This window comes from Anas platyrhynchos, chromosome 1 (genome assembly GCF_047663525.1).
Source record: "Anas platyrhynchos isolate ZD024472 breed Pekin duck chromosome 1, IASCAAS_PekinDuck_T2T, whole genome shotgun sequence".
NCBI classification, from domain to species: domain Eukaryota; kingdom Metazoa; phylum Chordata; class Aves; order Anseriformes; family Anatidae; genus Anas; species Anas platyrhynchos.
In genome coordinates, this window is record NC_092587.1 from 120,020,434 (window position 1) to 120,044,098 (window position 23,665).

Sequence of the window (23,665 nt, forward strand, 5' to 3'; positions counted from 1 at the left end):
GTCTACTTGTAAACCTGACAGGAAATCTGATGATGCACATGCTGCATTTTGCAAAGTACGTATGTTTTCATGTGAACACCAGAAAATGAAATGAGCTAAATCTACTCTTAATGACTAGAGCTATCATCAAAGGAATATTCTATAGATCATGAGGACAAACAAAGGCTTTTCCTTAACATACTCAATATTTTATATAATTGGTTTCAACGATTAATAATATTTTCAATCCTTTAAATTTTAGGAAATGACAGAAGCAAGTATCCACTGTCTTCTGCAGCCCTTGGGTATAAATCTCTTAAGATCCACAGGCTTCAACAGCTGACAAGCTTCAACTCATGACAATTGATTCTGTTACTCTTAACTTTTCTTTTGAGACATTCTTTCCACAGGCTGAACACTCACCTTGAGCTCCCTGAGTCTCTGCTCCATGATTTCATATTCAGCAACTGCAACCTGAGGTATGGAGAGTTTAGTTTCTGACTGCTGGATCCATGAAAGTATAGTAGTCACTGTCTCTTTATAGTGTGCTGGAGGCAAACTGTCAAAAACTACATTCAGTGGGGAAGAAAAAGGAAAGAAATAAAATCATTTTGCACTCCATTAATTGTTTTGTTGACAGAAGATGTTTGGTAGAGGACCTAGCCTTATTGAAGTTAATGGCTGTTTTGCAACAGGTTGCAACAGACCCAGTACATCAGCTCCAGATTTTTCCAAGAACTGTGGAAGAAGATAACTTTAGAAGAATTAAATATACTCTCACAAAAATTTATGGTATCTAGACCATTTCTTTAGTTGTGTAACATTTGAGTCTCTCTTGAGTTCTAGGTCACGTGAAAACCTAAATGGACAAGAAAATTTAAATGTGTGCATTTAGAGATCAACATACAAACCATTGTACTTAACCCAAAATCTAATTTCAGAAACACAGTAGGAAAACAGCATTCCCTTTTATGGCCTGTGTTCATGTGTTAAATGTTTCTTTTCAAGTAAAATGTTCTGTTTAAGACATCTGTTAAAAGCTTAGAAGATGAATTTCTCTTCTGCGTTAAAGCTGAATTTTATCACACTGTGCTTCGTACAACAACATTACAGCTGCCATTAAATAGACAACATCTGGAATGCACAGCAGCTCATTAGTAGAGATACTCCCTGTGCAATACTCCCTCTACAATAGTTTCCTCTACAGTCATTGAGAAAAGTATAGACAAATAACATGGCTAATTCATTGAAAAATTTCCAACTTGTATGACATAAAAATAAAGTACATAAAAGCTCAAAAATGTAACACCTATTTTTATCTCCTATATGTCTCCAGTGTTTCAGAAGAAACTGTACTGGAAAATGATATAACTGTCCAAAAAGCGATTTTGACAAAGGAGAGAATGAAAGTGCAAGCTTGCTTACATTTTCATAAAGCAGTGCTTGGCAGAATGCACTGCTTATTTTAACTTAATTTTGTAGTTATCAACAGAAAGTTACTTGAAAAACTTGTATTGTCAGCAAGACATCATAACATACAGAAATCAGGTCCACTTAAGGTCTCTCTCTTTTGGGCATACTGTATGGTGCACTTTCTTCTTTTCAAAATCCTGCCTGATCTGATTTATAAGGTACAACTGCAGACTTACAAAAGCCAAGACTTGCTACCATGGAAGACAGCCTTTTTTTCTCCCTCTGGTGTATTGTATGCACACAGAAAGCAATTGTAATACATGCTTGCAAACACAGAAAACAGGCATTTTTCATCTCAACACCATTGTTAACAGCTGGTCTATTGAAATAGCATTTTAAAACTTTTAATTCCCTTAGTTATATTTGCATTGTCTGTGACTCATTTAATCCAAACAATTTCTATTTTAGAATAGAATACATTTAAACTCATCACTCCAAATGCAGACATTATACATGTATTGTATTGCTCAGATATGATAAAGTATACAACTCTTAATTTGCATTGTTATTTAAAAAATATGAAATGGAATTCAGTATTTTGATGTTAAGATTTACTTCTATAAATACCAATTTTCTCCTTTAAATTAAAAAACATTTTTTCTGAATTCGGACAGCTATATACAAGAACTGCTATGTTCAATAGTAGTGAGGAACATCATAGAACAGGTCAAAAAAAAAAAGATTTGTTATAGCAAACTCCAGCACACTGTACAAAACTCTTGTCCTGAAAGTTTGCCAATAATAACAACTTCAGAATCATTAAAACATTTATAACATTTTTTTTTCCATTTTTAACTAATGCTGTTCTCTACTATTTGCAGGAAGGATGAAGAGTTCAAGCAGGCTTTTAGATGTTAATTTTATCAAGTTAGTGGCTTTCCAATTTGGCTACTAAATATTATATTTTAAAAGCGCTTTAAAGTTCAGTGAAACAATAGTTTTCCCATTTCACTTTTCCAGATTACTAGTAATGAAATATTACTTTTCAATAACTTTTTCTGAGATAGATCTTTTAATGATGTATCAGCATTTTCCTCCACAAGAAAGCGTCTTAACGTATTTTAGCATAACAATTGCCTATACTGTTCTTGCAATTTGTGGATGTCAATGATGAGAATTCAGTCAAACTCCTGCAGTGGAATCCTTGTTACCTAATTTTATCTGTCTAAAATCTAACACATGTATGGTCTCACTATAGGCAGTGTTTCTAAATTCCCCATGCTCATAGCATACATACACATCCAGACCTATTTATTATTATTCTAATCTTTGTTTTGCCACAATAATGTTTGTGGATCGAAGTCCAAATGATGAGCACAAAGTATTAATATGCATTCTGATATATATCTTTATATAGATATATAAAGATATAGATAAAGATATATAAAGATATAGCAAGTCCTCAACCCAAACTGTAACTAAACTAGGCTTTCCATTTTTCTGTGTGTGTGAATGGATTTTCTGTTTGTTTTTTTGTTTGTTTTCCTGAAACAGAAATGAAATGAGAATACAATTATCTCAACAATACCAAATCCCACTGGATATGTTACAATGTCCATCTCCTGTCCATCAGGAGAAATCCCACTGTTCATTGCACCAATGTGAAAGAAGAAAGGCAATGAATACAACCTATGAGATCATTTCAATAGAGACTTATTGCCTGGAACAAATGGTCTAGACAAAATTGCATGCATTTCCCATAAAAATCTCCTCAGTATCAACTGCAGTGTTTATAACTATATTATATTCTGTTGTGTTGTTTTTTTTTTTTTACAAAAATGTATTTCACTTATTTTGTAATACCCATCTCTGAAGCTATTCATCAGTCTTTGTATTAGTGATTTCATGAAAGTTGTGATTCCCTTCTGTCACATCTTTCACCATGAATTTTCAAAGTGGAATCTTAAAGAATCTCATATAATACACAGCCAAGGTTCTGCAAGTACTCTAACACTTCCAATTCTCTAATTTATTTACCTCTTCAAAGAAATAGAAGGAAGCCCTCTCCAGTTCTACAAGATATAATGTAACAATACATATATATATATTTCTATGTATATATATATACAAAATTTGTATGTGGTTTTATTTCCCATCCTTAAAAAAATTCATTTTTACTCTGGAGCAAAATGAAAAAGTGAACTACAGAGTAAGGGACATTATCTCATGCAGGCTCATAAAAACATTTGAGAAAATGAGATATCTTTAATATTTTATTTATCTACTGTGCAGCATAAAGAAGCTGCTAAACACTCATGAACCTTAAAACTAAACCAAACCTTAAAAAAAAAAAAAAAAAAGAAAAAAGAGGGAGACAATCTTCTAGAACTAGAGAAAACTTTTTTTTTTTGCCAGAAATAATTCCCTGTAAGCAAACCAGAACAGATTATCTAAATACTCTTATTTGACAGAAAGATAATGGAGTAAAGTAACATAAAACAAAACAAAACAAAAAACACTAATGATGAATCAAAAATTTAGAATCAAGAATTTGTGCAAACAAGAAGCTGAAATACCCAAAATGCAATTCCAGCAAATTCCAACATTTTCTATTAAACTAAGACTACCGTAAAGACATGGGATACAGTCTTTTCTCTGCTCAGTAGTAAATAGTCATGGAAATTAATAGAAAACACTCAGGACTTTTTGAAATTTTCTAAGGTTCAACTTCTAGTTTTTTGTTTTTTTGTTTGTTTGCTTGCTTGTTTTTTTGTTTTGTTTTTTCATTTTTTGATTCCTAAGACCTGAAACGGGATTATAAATAATGCAGTATCACCATCATGGTCATTCGTATCTAGAGCAGAGCTATCTAATGAAGTTAGCACTTTGAAAAAACTGTTTTTAAAATTTCTGAAGACAAATAAAGAGCAAGCAACATCATGATCTGATGTTATCATATGGAGAGCTGGATGATCACCAACTGCATTAAGTTTAACAAGAGCAAATTCTGGGTACTGCATCTGGGCAACCCTGGCTATACGTACAGACTGGGCGATGAGACACTGGAAAGCAGGCCTGCAGAGAGGGATCTGGGGATTATGGTTGACCGCAAGCTGAATATGAGCCAGCAGTGTGCCTTGGCAGCCAGGAGGGCCAACTCCTGGGGTGCATCAAGCATGGCATTGCTAGTCAGTTGAGGGAAGTGATTGTCCTGCTCTACTCTGCGCTGGTGCGGCATCACCTCGAGTACTGTGTGCAGTTCTGGGCACCACAGTACAAAAAGGATGTAAAACAGTTGGAGTGTCCAGAGGAGGGCTATGAAGATGGTGAAGGGACAAGAGGGGACAATATATGAGGAGTGGCTGAGGTCACTTGGCCTGTTCAGCCTGGAAAAGAGGAGGCTGAGGGGAGAACCTCATCATGGTCTACAGCTTCCTTGTGAGAGGGAGTGGGCGTGCAGGTGCCAATCTATTCTCTTTAGTGACCAGTGATAGGACCCACAGGAATGGTGTTAAGCTGACGCAGGGGAGGTTTAGGCTAGACATTGGGAAGAGTTTCTTCACCGAGAGGATTGTCGCACACTGGAACAGGCTCCCCAGGGAAGTAGTTGATGCACCAAGACTGTTGGAGTTGGACTGTGCACTTAGTCACATGGTCTAAGATTTTGGGTAGACCAGTGTGTTGCCAGGAGTTGGACTCAATGATCCTTATGGGTTCCTTTTAACTCGGGATATTCTTTGATTCTGTGATCTCACCAAAATTATCATTACAGACATATACCGTATTAAATAAAACAGTCTCATCTTGACAGCTAAACCATTTTAGATGAAAGTCTTGTGATGCAGAACAGCCATGTAAAATAAGAACAAGAGACCATGGTTCTGTAAAATATTCATCCAAGGCCTTCTGTGATCTATCAGTTTAGGACACTCATCCCAGCCTTTTCAGTGCTGCCACTGAAGGACATCTACTTCTGCAGCTGGACAGCAAATGGGAGCATATTGCAGCACAGGAGTGGGAACAAATAACTACTGCCAAGAAAAACAAGCAAAACCCCTGCTTTGTGACAGTGTAAGTCAGGCAATGCACACTACTTCTCTTACAGGAATAACCATCTGTTTAGTTCGTGAGGTCTTGCTGTAGTAAAATCAGGTGACGAAAAAACAGCAATTACACAAAATTATGTCTTGAATAAATCATTAGGAAGCTAATATTTTCCATATTTTCCTGTTGGCAGAATGGTAAATAATTTCAACATGTAACACAGTGTGGCATTAGCAATGGTTAAATATTATCCATTTCATGGCCATCTTCAGTGTTACGAATAAATTTACAGTCCTTAATACTAATTTTTTACAAATCGTTCTTTCATCACATGGTGTTGCATACTTTTATTTAATTTTCTCAGTTCCCTTATGCATAATCAGCTCTTCAGTTTGTGTGTGTGCATGTGTGAAATAACTACAGCAGCACAACAATAAGGAATCATTCCAAACATCTCCAACAAACTCAGGAGGAATACTACAAAGATCCACTAGAAGGAGCTAGCACTATGTCTAATTTCAAAACAGTACAATCATTGGTTTGAGGGGAAAATAATTTATTTGCTATTGAGAAAATTTAAGCTTATATTTTTATCTGATACCTTTCTTTTAATTTTATAATTAATACAGAAAGTAGTCACTGGCATGCTAAGTATCAGGAATACATTGGAAAAAAGGTATTTATTATCAGTAATAAAGTCACCTTCATTTTTTGCATAGCATCTTCTCCCTTTTAAAAAACCCTTTTATTACAAATACTGCAAATAATCTTATAACTACCAAACATATTCTATGTTAAAGAAAAGGAGAAGTTCACCACATGGTGAAAAACTAGATACCCTAAAACACCTACTCTTTTTAATGAATTTTATGGAGTTAAATTTCTATTCCAGACAAGTTTAGTGAAGATTCATTACTGAAATTAAACTCTCCTCTCTATTGACAGAGATTGAGGCAGCTCGGTCTCATAATCCAACTAAATAAAGCTTTATGTTGCCAAAACATACCACTAAATCTGTCCAAATACGTGCTATAAAGAGTAAATCTAATGGGAGAAGTACACTAACTATAACCTTTATTTCAGAAGTTTTCCTTGTTTTCCTATTAATATTGTATAAATGATGTACTGATAATATCTAAAAGGCTAATTCAATTGCAAAAAGGTCACCTAAATCGTACTACTGTTTTAGTGTAACAAAAGCAAATACAAAAGGAAAGCAAAATGTACATGCCTACTCTTGGCATGTTAGTCAGGCAAACTGACCTTTTGTTGTGAATACTTACTGGTCTGTAACTGCTTTTCTCTGGCATGCATGTCAGCAAGTATTTGTTTGAAATGGCTGGTAAAAGCGGCAAGGTCAGCATCCAAAAACATTGGGACTTGTTCTTTGTCTTTCAGTGCCTGACTTTGAGCCTTTAGCTGTTCAATTTGAGGCTGTAGGGTTGACATTCGGATGATTTCGTCCTGCATGTTTGGATTAAAAAAAAATCAAAATCAAAATCAAGTTCTCGAAATCACTAGTGCCATGAAATCACCATTTCACTGCACATTACAAAATTGTTTTGTTTCCAACTACATCAGTAATAGTAAGAACAAATCTCAGCAATATTTTACTTTCGCATGGCATTAACACTTTAGACGTGTAATGCTCAAAGAAAATGAGATAGATTGTACATTCAAACTCCATGCCTGAGGAACATTCCTTTCATGTGGAGACAGGAAGATAAAAACTCCACATTTTGCACAGTCCTGGACCCATCTCCATTAGATCACCTAGAATTCCAAACGCCCCAAAGTAATCCATTCTAGGTTCAGATTCTGCTATTATGCCTTCTGGAGACCTTAAACAGATTGTAACACTAGCAACTGCTAAGTAAAAAGAAAAAGAAAAGAAAGTTAGCATCTTTGGGTAAGTTAAATGTTTTGTTTGTAGCAGAGCTTCTATAACAGAAGCTTTCTGCAAGAAAACCAGAGAACCCCTCTAAGCACAATGCCAGCTTGGAAACATGTGAAAATAGAAATAATAGCATGAAGAGATCTCTAAATGTGTTTTTCAAACATTTGTTTAGTTTGAGAGCTTCCAAAACCAGAGATTTGATAGAGAAAAAACTTGTACAAGCATGCCATGAAATTTATAATGCATAACTACATTTCAATTTACAAAATGGATTCATGTCAAACAGTATTAGCTAGGAAGTGAGTGCATATATAAGAAGCTCTCCACATTTAAACTATTCCTCAGAGGTTGACCAAACTTCTAAAATTGGTAATGTATTTATGCCCCCTTCAAAAGTCTCCATATGCTGTTCAAAACAAAAATACACAGCAAAGAGTGACTGTCACGACACAACCCCTGCCCACAGAGTTGTTCACAGCAAGAAAGATGAGCAAATTTCTACAATGGTGCGGCACACAACTGAAAACATTTATGTAGAATTATGATTGAATGTGTGTGACAGTTTTTGTACAAACACCTGGAATTCTGTCATATGATGACAAAAGAATATTCCTCCTTTCAACTACCCAATCAACCCTGCACCAAAACGCAGAACATGTAACAAGTAAAGTGGTGTGCAGTAGCAGGATTTTGGACTTGACAATGAAGACAATTTTAAGGCCCAGATCCTTACAGCCAGAGATTACAAGCAACAGTTTCTTAATGAAGAACCAAAGAAATAGATCCTTGCAGGAAAAAAAGAAAGAGTTTAGGAGCTTCATTCCCTAACTTTAGGTATGTAAATATTTTAAAATAACTAAATATTTAGGACAGAACTTTAAATACCCACATACTAGGTTCTATAGCCTTGTCATTTACCATTCCTTCTTTTCCTTGAATAAGTATTTTCAATGATTTTCTTGGAAACATAAGGAGTCCAATTTCCACTTTTATATTCAAATATTGTGGGTGACAATGTGGCCACCTGTTGGTAAAGCAGGAAGTACAATATAATAAAATAGAATTTCTAACCTTGCATTTTTCCAACTGAGCTTTTACTGTAGCAGGGTCTGTTGCTGGTGTTGGTTGTGCTTTCAGCCAGTTTTCTGCAGTAATTGCTGTCTGCTCCAGTCGCTGCAGCTGGCCGTAGAAGTCAATGATGTTATTCTGGTACTCCAGCCATGCCAGCCTTTCACTCAGCAACTGACAGAACTCAATCCAGCGACTCTTCAGCTGCTCTGAGGCTTGTCGAATGCTGTCAGCATTCAGACCCTCTAGAAAGAATACAAAAGAAGAAGTTCAACACTTAAATAAGTCACAAAGAAGTAAATTAATTTCAAAATACTCTAACAATTCAGTTTCTCCATCTGAGAGCTAATAAACCCAAATAATGATTTATTGTCCTGCACATACAGATGTTACATATCAGCAGAGGAAGAAGTTAAAAAACTTCTTTAAGTTGCTGTCAGGGTTTTTTGTTTTGTTTTGTTTTGCTATGGGAATTAATTATAAAGTGCATTAAGGTACAAGAATGGGAATAAAACACAGCGAAGATAAAATACATAAAGCTAATTACCAGTGCTGTAGGAAATAACAAAATGCCTTATAGTTGGATTTCGAAAGCTCTGTCTAGATGGCAACTAGATTTTAACATGTAAGATTGTTGTGCGTGGGTTTTGTTTGTTTTGCTTTTTTTTTTTAATTTCAAATGAATGGAAATTAGGTTCCACAGTTATTCTGATGTTTGTAGTAATCCAACCCTCAAGTTTTCATTATGTGCTAGTCTAGAAATACCATTAGCGTTAAAGAATAATCATACTGATCAGATCAAAGCACAGTGTAGGCAAGTACCCTGTCTCCAACAGTGGCCATCAGTAGACATCAAGCAAAGAAAGACTCAGAGTCAAGAAACTGTATGTGACATTTCTTCATAATTATTTTCATCCAGGATTTAGTTCATCTACTATGGTTTGCCTGTTTCTGTCTATTGTTCAGTTATCGGTCTTAAATAACAGTTCACAAAAGAAAACTGACTTAGGTTATTAGAGAAAAGGCAAATATTTAGAACTATTTAATGGAAAAATATGTATTATATAATTTGTGAAGAGTGTCAGGCATATCAAGAATGAGCAAAGGAATCTTTCAAGAACATTTATAATTATTTTGAAATTTGAACTTAGATTGAATTCAAAATAATATTAACGTATTAATATTAATATTACATTTGATTAATAAATTATAAACTCATTTATTTTTCAGGGGAATTTTAATTGTGATCCATAACCATGTTTTTACTGGGATGACATAAACATAGCAATAGAGCTGATACCAATTTCAAAATTAATAAACTTCTCGATCACATATGTATTTAAGGACATTTTTAATAAAATCATCATTAGTACATACATCAGTTAACCAGTAAAATAAAAGCTATGCTTTTATCAAAATAAACACATTTCAGGAGTTTTTGTATTTCTTAAAACTGTGTTTAAATGCAAATAAAACAAAAATTTCCCTGAGATTTTTGATATACTATTGACATAGTTTAACTTGGCTATATACTGTACTCCTAATCTGCAGGAAAGATTCCTTATCAGGGATACAAAATTGTGAAGTTAATGTGCAATTGCTGAGTGTAGGATTAGGAAAATGAGCCTCAATTATGGCTAAAAGCCTTATTTAAAATAGTACTGAAAACTAATTGTAATATTTTTTCTAAGGAATGGCCATAATCTATATGGTAAATCACACTAAACAATAATCCAGGATCACATTTGCTGTGGAGTCCATAGTTCTGGGTAAACGCTATTCTGAATTCAGTTTGGGATTATTTCATTCAATGTCACGTTGAAACAGATGATTATGCAGTATGTGGCAGCAGATCCCTGGACATATTCTGTTTCTAGGATATTGTTCTAGCCAAGCAAATTTTACATCACTACAAAAAGTACAAGCAATAATGCAGAAAAATAAGAAGCACAGGTCTACTGGGCAACCATGGTGGATGCATCAGCTGCATGCTGTACTCTATAAAATGGATGGTACAGCTTAATGACTGAGCAAGGGTATAAAATGAAACTTAAAGTTTAAAGAGGTAAACAGTATTTTGACACATCATAATAGAAGCCATCAGTGGTCTGGTCTTTTTGTGTTTTTTTGCATTTGGAGATGTTGTTCCAGAAGTACTTCACTTTCTTAAAGTATAATGTCTAATATGCAGCAACATGTGAAGAGGCAGCATAAACCTGAATGACAAAGCATGTCCGTGCAGCAACAAAGTTGACCAGGCACATAGATAATGAATCTTACCAACAGAAAAACAAAACACACATATAGAAGACAAGCCTTTAACTATGTTATATTTCAACAATTGCTTCTGTCCTGTTGTAATTTTGGTTATAAAAATGCTGCATACTCTTTAGAGAGAGCAGACATCCCTGACACTGTGCTCATGATCACCTCTGAACATTTAAGACACTGACTATGACTTTGGCAGAGAAGGATGGTGCACTAAGATCACTTTTATTTATATTCCTCCTCTCTTTTCTTTTCAGCTTTCACAGTCTCCAAAGTACCCTTAGGCAAGATTATGATTACCAGGGGAAGGGCAGTCATGGACTCTCCATACATAATAATACTTTTCCCTGTAATATTTTTTTCAAGGATTCACAGTGGACTGCATTGCTGATGAAAATATAGATACACTGGATCCTCTTTTCCTCCTTTCACTGCTGTGTTCCTCGTAATGGAACATGCATGTGAAAATACAAAATATAATTCAATTTTCTTCAATTCTTTAATATCTAAACTTTCAGTCTAAATGTGATTCTAGAAGTGCTGATGAACAGAGAAATGCTTTTGCTCTTCATGTAACTGAAGTAGGAGTACAAGACTGGAGTGTGGAGAAACATGTTTGGTAAAAGAATAGAGAGGTACACCTCCATTAGACAGCATAACATGCTGAAGTGAAGAGCCATCTGAAAATCTCCATGGGATGCTCTTTTAAAACTCTCAAAATTTGCAGACAGCTCAGGCAACACAACGTTATCCATTAAATGTCAGAATAACATTTTGAGAAGGATGGAGAAAATGGACATTACTTGTGCTGAAATAGTGATTTCTTCATTATCTTTACCAACTTTAGCAACCCTCAGCCTTCATTCATGATCGCAACATGAATACCCTCACTATGTTTCATGTGTGGCAACAAGACATAATAAAAATTGAGAATCAGGAGAAGGAACACACTGGTAAAACACTATTATTTTAGGAATAATTATTTATATAATAATAATATTATTTAGGAATAATATTTTCATGTTTCATAATCATGAAGAGCTGATACAATCAGTGAATAAATAGATCTGTTTCTAGAGGAAACAGATCACTACCTTAAGTAGAATAACTAATTTTATTATCATGTGTACTGTGCAAAACAAATTGCACCTGAGTATTTTTAATTGTGCAACACCTTGCTTGGAAGCACTTTGGAATTACCACTTAGTATAAAGCATATCTTAAGTGTATTTAACATTTGCTATGGATCTGTGATAGAATAATGCAATATTATCTGTGTTTTTATAACTTTTGACTCATAAGCATATGTGAAATGGTAACTCACAATGAAATAAGATATTACATGTCTTTCTTCAATCTGTGGTACCTAACCATTATGAATTTTATCACAACAAATTAATTTGTATTCATTTCAATGGTGCTTATCAACATTCTCAGTATTCATCTCAATGCCCTATTTTATTCTAAATCACTACAATAGTCAAGAGTCCTCTCAAACTGCTAAACTGTTTTCCTTATCCATCAGAGAATTTGTTATTCTATTTTAGAATAGCAATTGAGAGTACAATATCAGATTATTATTTTTTTCCTAAAATGGAAAACAGGAGATACAAGTTTTAATTGACTGTAATCATCAAGCTTCTTAACAGCATGGGCAAGGAGAGGGAGAGTACAGCCCATGTAGAAGATGGGTGACTGGGTAAGAGTAAGGCAACAGTGATTTTTCTGTAGTAAGAAAAGTCCTTCAAATGGTACTAACCTACAGACACACTGCTTACAAACTTAAGAACACATGCACTGTGTGAAATCAAAGTTCCTTCTGCTCAGAATACTTTTGCTGACAATGGCTGAAACCATAAGGCAGGTATGCTGCTCTATATAAATACACTTCCTCAGATTATTTCCCTCAGTGCTACAAAACAAATAAATGAGACCCTAAATAAATAAACCCGATTCTCTCCGGAATTTGAATCCTGGTTGTTTTTTTTTTTTTGTTTGTTTGTTTTTTTAACTTATTCCCCCTCCTACCACAGTAAACAATAAAAAGCAAGAAAATAAATATATTATATTTAGCAGCAATGAAATTCACCACCATTATGAATTATTTCTCTCTTACAAGCCAACAGATCACTTCATGTTTTCATACTCCTCATGTTACATTAGTACATTCAGAAACTTTTTCTTTTTTCTTTTCTTTTTTTCTTTTTACTTCTTTCTTTATTATTTTTTTTAAGAGCAAAGAGAAAGCACACCTTACATGTAAGCAAAGCCAAAAAGACAGTGTTAGTATGACTGGAATCTTCTTAGAACTCCAACCATTTTTAGTCCAGATCTAGTTGACATATAGTAAATTAAAATTAGCAATGCAGTTAAATTGTTATCAGTTGCTTTTACAACTTATCTTCATCTTAAATCTGTTTGCCTTGGGTGGTCTTTTAATTAGAGATTACACTGTAATACTGTAATATGCATGACAACCATCAACTACATCACTGAATGATTTCCTGAAAGAAAGTACCACACAGAATAATGATAGGAGCACTATCATGTGAGGTTTGTAAATTATAATTTTGAAACTTTAATAAGGTTCTTCATTCAAGATAACAGAGTACATGTTCCCTCCACCAGATGCTAAATTATGTGTCTCCCAAAGAGGCACTTTTAATTCCACTTTTTTCCCATGTTGTGGAAAAGAGTTCCAGCATTAGAAGAGGCAGGTATGTAGGTATAGTCAGTCTGCTCTGACGAACCTTATTTTGGAGATTCTGCAACAAAACTCTACTGTGATATAATCTTTCCTCTTATTCATAATGAACACAGAAATCAACAGAAAAATAATAAAGAGATGAAGACTGTATGTCCCAAACAAATTTTGACAAACCACACATAGACTAGAGAAACTTAGTTGAATCACTGTGTAAAATATAAAGCCCCTTAAGTTTATTACAGTATAAGGTGTAGGTTTTAATGGTGAGATTTTTTTTTACACACCTTTTAGTTCAGTATCATTTTACAGATAATCTAATTGCAATTTCATTTGAGCATAACGATTTGGATGGAAAGACAAACAGAAAATGTGTTGTTTGTAGAAGTACCAAGGCTGAACCCTGTGGTTAACTTCCTCTGTGCTCAACACATAATTTTGAACACCTAGCAACGTATGTCATTTACAAAATTCTTTTTAAAAATCATTTTACAGTTCTTCTCAAGTAATGTTAAATTAATTCCACTCTCTGGTGCTCTCACCTGGTGGTGATCACTGCATTATTTAACCATTTCAAAATACTATCCTTCAAATTGCGTTTGCAGTAGTGGAGTAGCTGATAGTCCCAGAAACAATTTAGGCCAGAGGAACTGTATCTCTTTTCAAAGGAATTGTTTCTCCCCTAAAATCACCACAAAAAAAGGATCTTCATTCATACAGACACCTAACCTGTCACCCTTGCCAGAATATTCTTGCTACCAAGGCTACTATGATGTATGGCATGATACAGAGTTCAAAGCAATTGTCAGGAAACATAAAATCATGCTGGCTTAACTGGACTACCATACTAGCTTACATCCTAACTGGAATACATGCTTTCTGAAAAGAGATTTGTGAGATGCTAGAAATAATTATACGCACAGCTATCCACAGTTCAGATCACAACACCGATAAGCTACGAATAAACATAAAGGACTGAAGGAGAAAAAAAGAGAACCTTGAGAACATGACAATATTTAGGATACTTAATCTAATGAAGCTGAAGCTGGAATTCCTGAGCTGCGAGCCTGCAAATGGCCAAAGAAATAAAACCTGTACAGCCCGTTCTCCCTGGCAGAAATCACATCAAAAAAGACAAAGCTTTTGCTTGTTTTTTTTTTTTTTTTTTTTTTTTTTTTTTTATGATCAGCCATGGAAAACAGCCATAGGATTTAAAAGAGGGTGCAAGAGAGGGTGCATACTAGACACGCAGACCAGACTCCCTTCCTTCAGATTATTCACTGAGCCTGAGACGGGAACCCTTGCAACAGTCGTTACAGTAATTGTAATTAAATATGCCCAGAACACAAGGATTCCCATTTTTATAAAGTATTACAACTCCATACTTAAGCAAGATAATCTTAGGATTCAAATTTGCTTTGCTTACCATTTCAGTCCTAGCAATTAAATTCTTATTATATTCTTGATTCTTTATTAAAACAATTTAATGTAAAATACATGTTCTGAAGCTCAGTGTCAACATCTGCATTTTTGGTAGGCCTATCAGTACGACAGATAGTGCCCATGTTTAATATTTTATTACAAAATTAGAAATTCTTTAACATCAAGAACAATGACATCACAGACTTTATTTTCATCTATCTTTCTGTTGGGTTTTCTATTTTTCCTTTAAAAATAGTCAGAAGTTCAAAAATGGAATAATATAATAATATTTTTTTGGAACATTCAATGGTAAAAAATAAAAAACTTGCAACTAATTTTCTTTTCAAAGATTTTTTATAAGCTTTGATATTTATTATCTTTGAATTGCCAAATGCCAAAAAAATCTCTTCCAAAATCCTTTAAAAATATATTTTATATAATTCAGAACATTACAGCAATGTATATAATAAAATATACAGCATATTATAAGAAAAGTCAGAAAACACTTCTTTCGAACTGTTCAGAGTAATGCTGTCAGTTTTCTAACTGATGAACGAATGTATCTTCGAAAGCTTAGCACACTCAGAAAACAAGATTACAACTTTAGTCCCTATGCAGACCAGATTATTAATATACAGTTCATTTTACACACATTTATTTTCATGATACTGAAGTTCTAAGATTCTGTTCTCTTTACTAATTAAAAGATTTAACATTCAGAAATAATAAAAAAAAATATAATGCAATTTACTTTACTGTTCCATTTAGACAGTATTTGCTAATATAATTCTTGTGATAAATATAAACCTGTGCGTTTATCAAATCCCTAAGAAGATTATCTAAATCAACTCCCATGTAATTACCATTCACCATCTGTTCCACCAGGGCCTCAGCTGATCTGCTGGCATCTTGCAGCTTTCTGTACTTCTCAGGCTTTTCTCGCTGGATGGCCTGCAGCATGACAGGAAAGGTGAGTATTTCAAAAGAGGAATTTTGAAGAAAAAAGTAATTAATCTCAGGGATGTCTTCTGATTTCTTGAGACCATTTAATCTGCCACATTTCCCTGCCAGCCTCCCAATTTGCAACAAAACCACAAAGTATCACATATGATCAGGAAATAAGTCAGTCATAAAGTCAGATACATAAACTGAGAACCAGAACATGACAGAGCTGACAAATGGTACACATCAGTATTTTACAGACAAATAAAAGACAGACAAATTAAGAGCTATTCAAAGCCCAATATTTCAGAATAATAATATATATTCAACAGAAATTCCTTGTGGAGGAACAGAAGATTTGCTCTTTTCTCACGTGGCTCCTATTTATAACAGTAAGAATTGAGCATGCTAACTAAACCACAGTGTTTCATGGCATACCACAGTACTGAATACCAATACCATCTGATTGCTTGTTTTAGTCTTTCGTTGGCAAAAAAACATAAATGCATATTAACGTATCTAACATATTTGTAAGCTTATATAGTAGACGTCCACATATGAGCCACTAGGTAAGAGTAGAGTAAACTGCAGAACTAACATAGGCTTCCACTTATGTTTTGTACCTAATACCTTTTGACCTAATACCTAACTGACCTTTCCATACTCAAAAATTTCTCACCCACATTCAGGTGTGCTCACACTAGCTAATAACAGCAGTTGCAGGCTACCTGATAATGTTTCAGGATACAGTAGGAACTGAAGTTTCTAATTTCTTTTGAGATGATAACATAGATGGAAAATAAAATTATTTTAGATCTAACAGCCCCCCAGTGTTGTCTCATAATTAACAACATCAAGTCACATCTTCGACTTTAGACTAATTTAGTAATCTAGTTAGCTATAATTTAGAAACTCTAATCCAGCTCTAAAATTCCTTGTTTAGTTCAGGAGAAGCATAGGGTCACAGTTTGATACCTACAATAAAACAGATTATACATAACTCTCAGAGACCCTAACCAACATGTTTTGCCATAATTCCGAGTCTCTCAGCACATACAAAAAGGACACGCCACACAAATCCTAGGTAACATATACAGGATGGTGACACAGTCCTGGCTGTGGCTTTTCAGTCTGACTGACCATACTAGGCTTACTGATCCCCTTCTTTATTTCCACAGCAAAGACACATTCTCTATGACTTGACTCTCAAGGTGAAAAAGTTCATTACAACTGGAAAGAAACCTCATCTAGGTGTCTACTAATGTATTTATCAGAATAATGTTATATGCTCACATTTGAAAATCTTATTTATTATATAGATTGCTATGCCTAGGAGGAAGTAATATAAGTACTTCTCAATAAACTCTCGAAATAGCTTTTAAAGTATGATGCTTAAAACATCTTCAGTTTAAATTTCTGTACTTTGTAGTAGGGAATATATATGATTTATTCAATAAAAAGCTTATGAAATTCAAGAAATGCCAAAATATTTGAAATTGTGAGGCTTTACTTATTTAAAACTTAACCTGCTTCTGTAGCGTGCACACAAAATTATAATAACTTCCAATGAAAATAAACACTAGGATTTTAAGGTCTGAACTTTATTTTGCCTAACAGAAAACTCTGAAACATTGATAGATTATTAAGGAAGGAGGAAGACATTTCTACAAAAAGCACAAATAAAAGAATCAATTGAAGAAGCTCCCTGGAGATACTAAAAAGAGAGATTTTCAGTTAAATTCACACATCTGCCATCTACTTACAGCTGCCATTCATTTGTGCATATAGGAATGACTGAACAGCAGACATTCTAACAGTATGTCAAAGCTTCTAACAGTTCTGAAGATTTTGTATAGATTTTGTATAAAATATGTAGAAAGGATATTTGGGAAAGAATTAAGGATGGAAATATTTTGAAATTGATAAACATGTTTTCCATGTTGATAAATTATCACTGGAAATTAACGAAGCTTAATCACAATAAACTGCAGATGACTGTATTAATTATTTGTAGTTTCTGTAGGTCAATAATATCTTCTACTATTGCACTGCACAATATATTTATTTTCAAAATACTCTCTTCTATTAATTCTCTGCAAAGTTTCAAGACTATAGAATCTTAATTAATACTACTCTGTCTATAATGCTAGGTATAATTAGCATGACTCTAACTACAGGAAACTCAGAAGAATCATAAAAACACTAAAGTATACTGAAAATAATCTTGCTCCGTCTGTAATGCCAGATGTACAATTATCATAACTGCAACTGTAGTGAACACAAATGAATCATAAAAAATCTGAAATACACTTAAAATAGCTTTTTAAAATATGAAAATGATTTGACATTGAAGTCTATGGCAGTGAACACTTTGGTGTCTAGAAAAATGTGGAGAAGTGTCTGCCTCTCTCCCAAAAGATGTTTACAGGTACTGATAGAAAATATAAACACTATATGTAAAGCATTCAAAAATAAACATGAAAATTTGGCACATATCAAGCACTGTCAACTGCTTTTCTCCATTTTTTTTTTTTAATGTAATCAGCATTTATCATAAAAATGAAGGGCTAACAGTAGATACAGAAAGACGCACATTTACACACAGAAAACATTATGCCAGTCATGGGAGAAAAGGCTGTCCTCTTGGTCCTCATACAAACAGAAAGTATGGGACAATTTACCTGATTTGGGGAGAAAGTTGGAAATTTACCCTGCTTGCTTAATAGCACTAATATAGTCTTGCTCTTACTCTCTACATGGCACAGTTGTCTGCTGAACCCACAAACTGTATCTTACATTTTTAAGTTCCTCAGAGGAACGATTTCCATGAGTAAATGCAAAGCGCCAAGAAATAAACAGAGCAGTAGTCCCATAAACACCTCTCATTTATCCTTTTGAGTGTTTTGTCATTGCTTCCTTTACTGAAAGGGACAATATTCTCCATTTAGGTTCATTAATGATACAAGTAGGCTGGGATAAGGTTGAAGAGTTTTGCAAAATTTTGAAACTTTTAGGTTCTGTACATTGCAGACAACACTTCTGATGAAAACTTGTGGTAGCTGCAATGTAATTTTACTTTTTTTTTTTTTTCCCCAGAACAGTATTTATTTTTCTTTTTATATTTTTGTTCCCTGTATTATTATTATTATTTTTTTTTCAGAAAAAATGCAGAAATATAAGACAGGCTTTCATCTAATAGGGGATAAATTCTCTTTGAGGAATATTTTGTAACTGGCAATAAAGATATATAATGGCTTAGTTTTAACTGATTGAATAACACTAAAAATGCATCTTCAGCTAAATGCCAGCTAAACGTGAAGAGGTAAATTTCACAATATTCTGAGAGTTTTATTTGACCCTAAGATTTTAGTTGGCAGTTAATGACTCCCTAACACTGAAAATACTGACATTCCAATGAATCCAGATGTTATTCATATCAAATCAAAATCTGATTTTGTGAGCTCCGTGAATGGATGTACACTAGTAGTATTCCCTGATCTCTTGTGACTCTAGTCAACTACCACTATGAGCAGAAAATTGTAATATTATCATCACTGGCTCTGACAGTGATTCAGCTTTCAAATATCCAGGCCCCACTAACCATGTCTGAAGAAAGTCACTAAAAGAAAAAGAAGTGAGAACTGGGAATTTGAGAATCCCAGAAGAACAAATATAATTGCCAAGGGTATCTGACATTTTCCCTTATATCAGTTTCTCATATATTTACCTTTGATCTTGAATTTCATGGGGCTGCTACTTGTCTAACCAAAACTCATTTCAGGGAGTTTTGTTCTTAACTAACTGATGTGCAGACTCAAGTTTGACTTCTTACCAAGCAAGATTTTCTATGTAGCAATTTTTAACTTGTTGTACCTGAACCTTCATATATTTGAACTTGAAACAATGAAGGTTTATTATGGCTTAAGAGAAACAAACAAAAAGCCTGAGTCATTGTTATGCCTGTTTTCAGTAAATTACATGCATTAACTTGAAAATGTTAACAGTGTGATGCAGTGTGAAGGTAGTTGTGGCGTTAATGTTTGAATGTCTTTGTTATTTAGGAATAATAGTGTTGTCCTACAAATTTCCACAGTAACGGTGTCAAGTTTGGCCATTTAAGGCCTTTTCTCTTGTAGCTGGGAAGGACTATACATGTTTTTGGTCCTCCACAGACACAAGAATGGACTTCCTGTGCATCTCTAATATATTCAATCAATGTAACACATCTGCTAAAGGCTAATTTCCTGCCAGTATCTGAACAGCAGATGACTTAGAAAACACAGTATGTTTCATACAGCCTGCTCTTGGCTCCGTCTCCCCGAGGCCTTCTCTGAACTGGGATGGGAGCAGGCTTTTGAACTTGGTGAATCATCAATGATGGCAAAAGAGCTTCCCTTGTGGCTGTCCTTTCTGAAGTCTGTGTCCCTTCACCATATAACAGATGTACTTCCACTATGTCATATGAAAGTGACTCCAAGAAAAATGATGAGTAGGACTAAGATGCTTCAACAATAACAACAACAAAATAACCATCCAATTAGTAACCTATCTACAAAAGAACAGTAGAAAGGAAAGTCACTAAGAAAAGGCTATGGGACTGAGTGGCTACCACAGTTAGCAACGTATGGTAAGTCTGACATCACTCAAGCATAGGTGTCCTATGCTACACCAATCTGCAATGGGAGGAAACTAAATGATAGCCACTAAGTGAAAAATGGTACTTCTGTGTGCATGTGTGCAGGGTAGCATGCATGTGCAAGTACTATGTTGGGGTATGACTGTATGTCAGTAAAATAAAATCTTTTACAATTATCACTAACATATGGTTTCACTTTTGATGTTTTATCTTCTATTAAATGCCTTCTACAGCTTTACTGGAGATTATAATCTAATAAAAAAAATTATTATCTTATTTTGTCATTGATTTGAGCCTAATTGTGAGGAAAATAGAAACTAAAAGAGATAACAAGTAAACAATACTGTGTGCAAATCAATGAACTGGATAATACTTCCTGCTTTGGCTATTAGTTTAACATGAGCAGATAGAGCCCAGGCCAGGACATGTTTTAAAACCCGGCACTTAAACACCCCTCCCAACCCCCACCCCCTCTTTTATTTTCTTGGAAAGTATATAGAAAGATTTCCATGAACTGAGAACTGTTCCACACAGAATCTAGGTAGTACTTGTCAACCCTACAGAGTTTAGTCTATCACATTAATATGCCATCCAAATGTTTTATCCCTTAAAAAAAGCTAGAAACTTCCAGATGTAACTTGATCTTCTCAATAAAATGTTTATTTTAAAAGCAGTGATACTATATGAAATCAAAGTTAGTCTTGGTCTTTTAAAAATATTTACAATGCTAATGAGGGATATAAGTTAATTTCTCATATTTTTATTTAGAGTTGCTGGTTTGTGTTAGACTCCCTGTGATACAAATTAGATTCTACTGCTCAGTACATTTCATTAAAAAAAGTTGGAAATTGATTTCCCAGCCATCCAATTATTTCATTTCTAAGGAGGTTAAAGAAATATCTGAAATACCTCCTGCCATCTCCAGTGCCTGATTTCAAACTTTCAATGCCCATTCACAGATCAAACTTCATGCTGCTTTTCCCTCATATTACATGTTTTCACTGATCTAAACAAGATCTGAATAATTGCAGTAAGCAGTGCCTTCCCAACCCCAATGTTCTTCCTCAGCACCAACAAAGGCAAGGCAAGCGCTGCTGAGAAATCCAGATGGGACCAGAGGAGGATCTGTAGTTCACCTACCTCTACCCCTTACTTGCAGCGACACAGATCACCACCTCCTCGGGAGCAAAGAAAGGAAAGAAGGGGGAAGGTGAACCATAGCTCCTGAGTCCTTTCATGGTTTTACAGTCTTTGAAAGTGACAAGATGAGGTGAAGCATCTTATTGCTTAGGGAAACCTGATATTGCAGATATTCAACACAATAGGTCAAAACAGGAGCTGATTTGCCATCCTTGAAATTGTGTTCCTCAAAATGGGTATAGATGAAGGGGAGACAGGAGCATTTTTTTCTTTTCTTTTTTAATTTTACCTACCATGAAGACGGAAGCACTCAGCAAATTACCTATATATCTGTTTATGTATGAAATGAATCTTATTATACTGCTATGGAAGCACTTGAATCCATCAAATCTTCTCTGTATGTTTGATCCAGTTTGCTTATTTCCATACATATTTATATACATTTACATAACATGAAGTAGTGCCGTAAACTAAATTCAGTATATTACACTCTAACGGATACTTACTAGCAGTAATGTTATGACAACATTAATAAATAAATTAAAATTATTGCAACAAAACTGTTATTTAACAGTTGTATGTCACAAAATTCAGAATCACTCAATCACTACTAATCTATGATGGAAAAGCAGACAGTGAGAAAAAAAACAGCAGCAAAACTAACTTCAGTACAGTAAATATGTTCCATCTGTTTGTGTTTTAGGAGCCCATAACATCGTATATTTAATGAGGTCCCATGATATGCTATTATAGTACAAGCATAATAGCTTATTATAAAAAGGATTCCCCTTTCTCTTACTCAGAAAAGGCAAGGTTTTTGCAACTAGTTCCAAAAACTAAATACTGAAGGCAACTTTTAATAGCTTAGTTTTCAAAGGCTGAATTCAGAGTGTGTGAAACATACAAAAACACAGCTACTTCTTAAGCAGTGCAGAATGATTTTGCAAAAAAAGTAGAAAGAACCAGTTTCAGTTCAGCCATGGTACAAAAAACAGATTAAAATAATTTCTGTGGAGACTGTATTTTCAGATATATTTTACAGCACTGTAGGATGAATTAGATACAGATTTACTCTAACATACACTAAAATATGACACTTTTCCCATCCTTTGTGAATGTATAATGTCAACTTAAGTCATTAGTATAAAATTATAGTGCATACTTAAAAAGTAATTTATAGACTTAGATTCAACTTTACCAAAGACTTTCATGAATCAAGAATACCTTAATTAAATATGGGTATGTATGAATAAAAAAAAAAAATCCCTGTGTTCAGAGATCTCTGTGTATCACTTTTGGTGCCAAAATCTGTAACATACAAAAATACTGAACACTTTTAAATTTCTCTTGTGCATATGGTCAATCAATGCATGTCAGTTTACATTTGAACCCATTTAAACTTGGACTTTGAAAGCACTTGGACAAGCTAATACAAACTAACAAACATATATACTAGTACTTTCTCCTACATTGACTCTTTCTCTGAGATCTGAGAGATTTCCCTCTTTTCGATATATGGCAAACTCAGGACTCTGAAGTACTGCTTCCGAGCGGGTCATCCAGCTATGGAGTTCTGTTGTATCCGAGTCAAACCTAAGATACAGAGAAGTACAATAAGACATCTGCTTTCCACAAAGTTTCTGAAAATAACATTAACAGTACTAATGTTTAACTAATTATTTAAACAAAGGAATAAGCATCAATTGCTCTTGAAAAAATGCAGTTTTAAACCCTCATTTCAATAGCTACCTCATAAAACTATTCATTCTAAGATTTGAAAACTTAAAAATATTTTTAATTTTTAAGACACTGATTTGACAGTTGAACAGATGCAACAGTTCTCACAGTAAGGATTCCAGTTTTACAAGCTGATGTTTTTGGAAGACATGAAACATGTGACTCTCACAGATGAATAAAGTGTATCATAAGTGCTGTTGGCTCAGTTGAAGATGTGAGGCATATTTGGCTCACAAAATGCAGTCTTCATACCTGAACAATCTCTGAGCTAGTTTGTGCTGACTCTATTATAAAGGATATTCAAAGCAGGAAATTTGTCCATTAGACAGAGTTCTTTTCTGAATGACTCAAATTTGTTGTAGAATGTAATTACTAATCAATATTAGATTATAATATTTCTACAGCTAGAAATTCA

At 34.2% G+C, this 23,665-nt stretch overlaps 1 protein-coding gene across 15 annotated transcripts in view; it reads right to left on the bottom strand.

Moving 5' to 3' along the window:
* Positions 1-23,665, bottom strand: part of DMD (dystrophin) — a 1,236,775-nt gene that overhangs the window by 714,218 nt on the left and 498,892 nt on the right. For all 15 annotated transcript variants that reach the window (XM_072027522.1, XM_072027514.1, XM_038175527.2 and 12 more), the window contains 5 exons: positions 22,983-23,106; positions 15,659-15,746; positions 8,405-8,646; positions 6,720-6,900; positions 403-548 (listed from right to left, as the gene is read on the bottom strand). In XM_072027522.1, the coding sequence (XP_071883623.1) occupies positions 403-548; positions 6,720-6,900; positions 8,405-8,646; positions 15,659-15,746; positions 22,983-23,106 (781 nt within the window). The remainder of the gene's footprint in view (positions 1-402; positions 549-6,719; positions 6,901-8,404; positions 8,647-15,658; positions 15,747-22,982; positions 23,107-23,665) is intronic.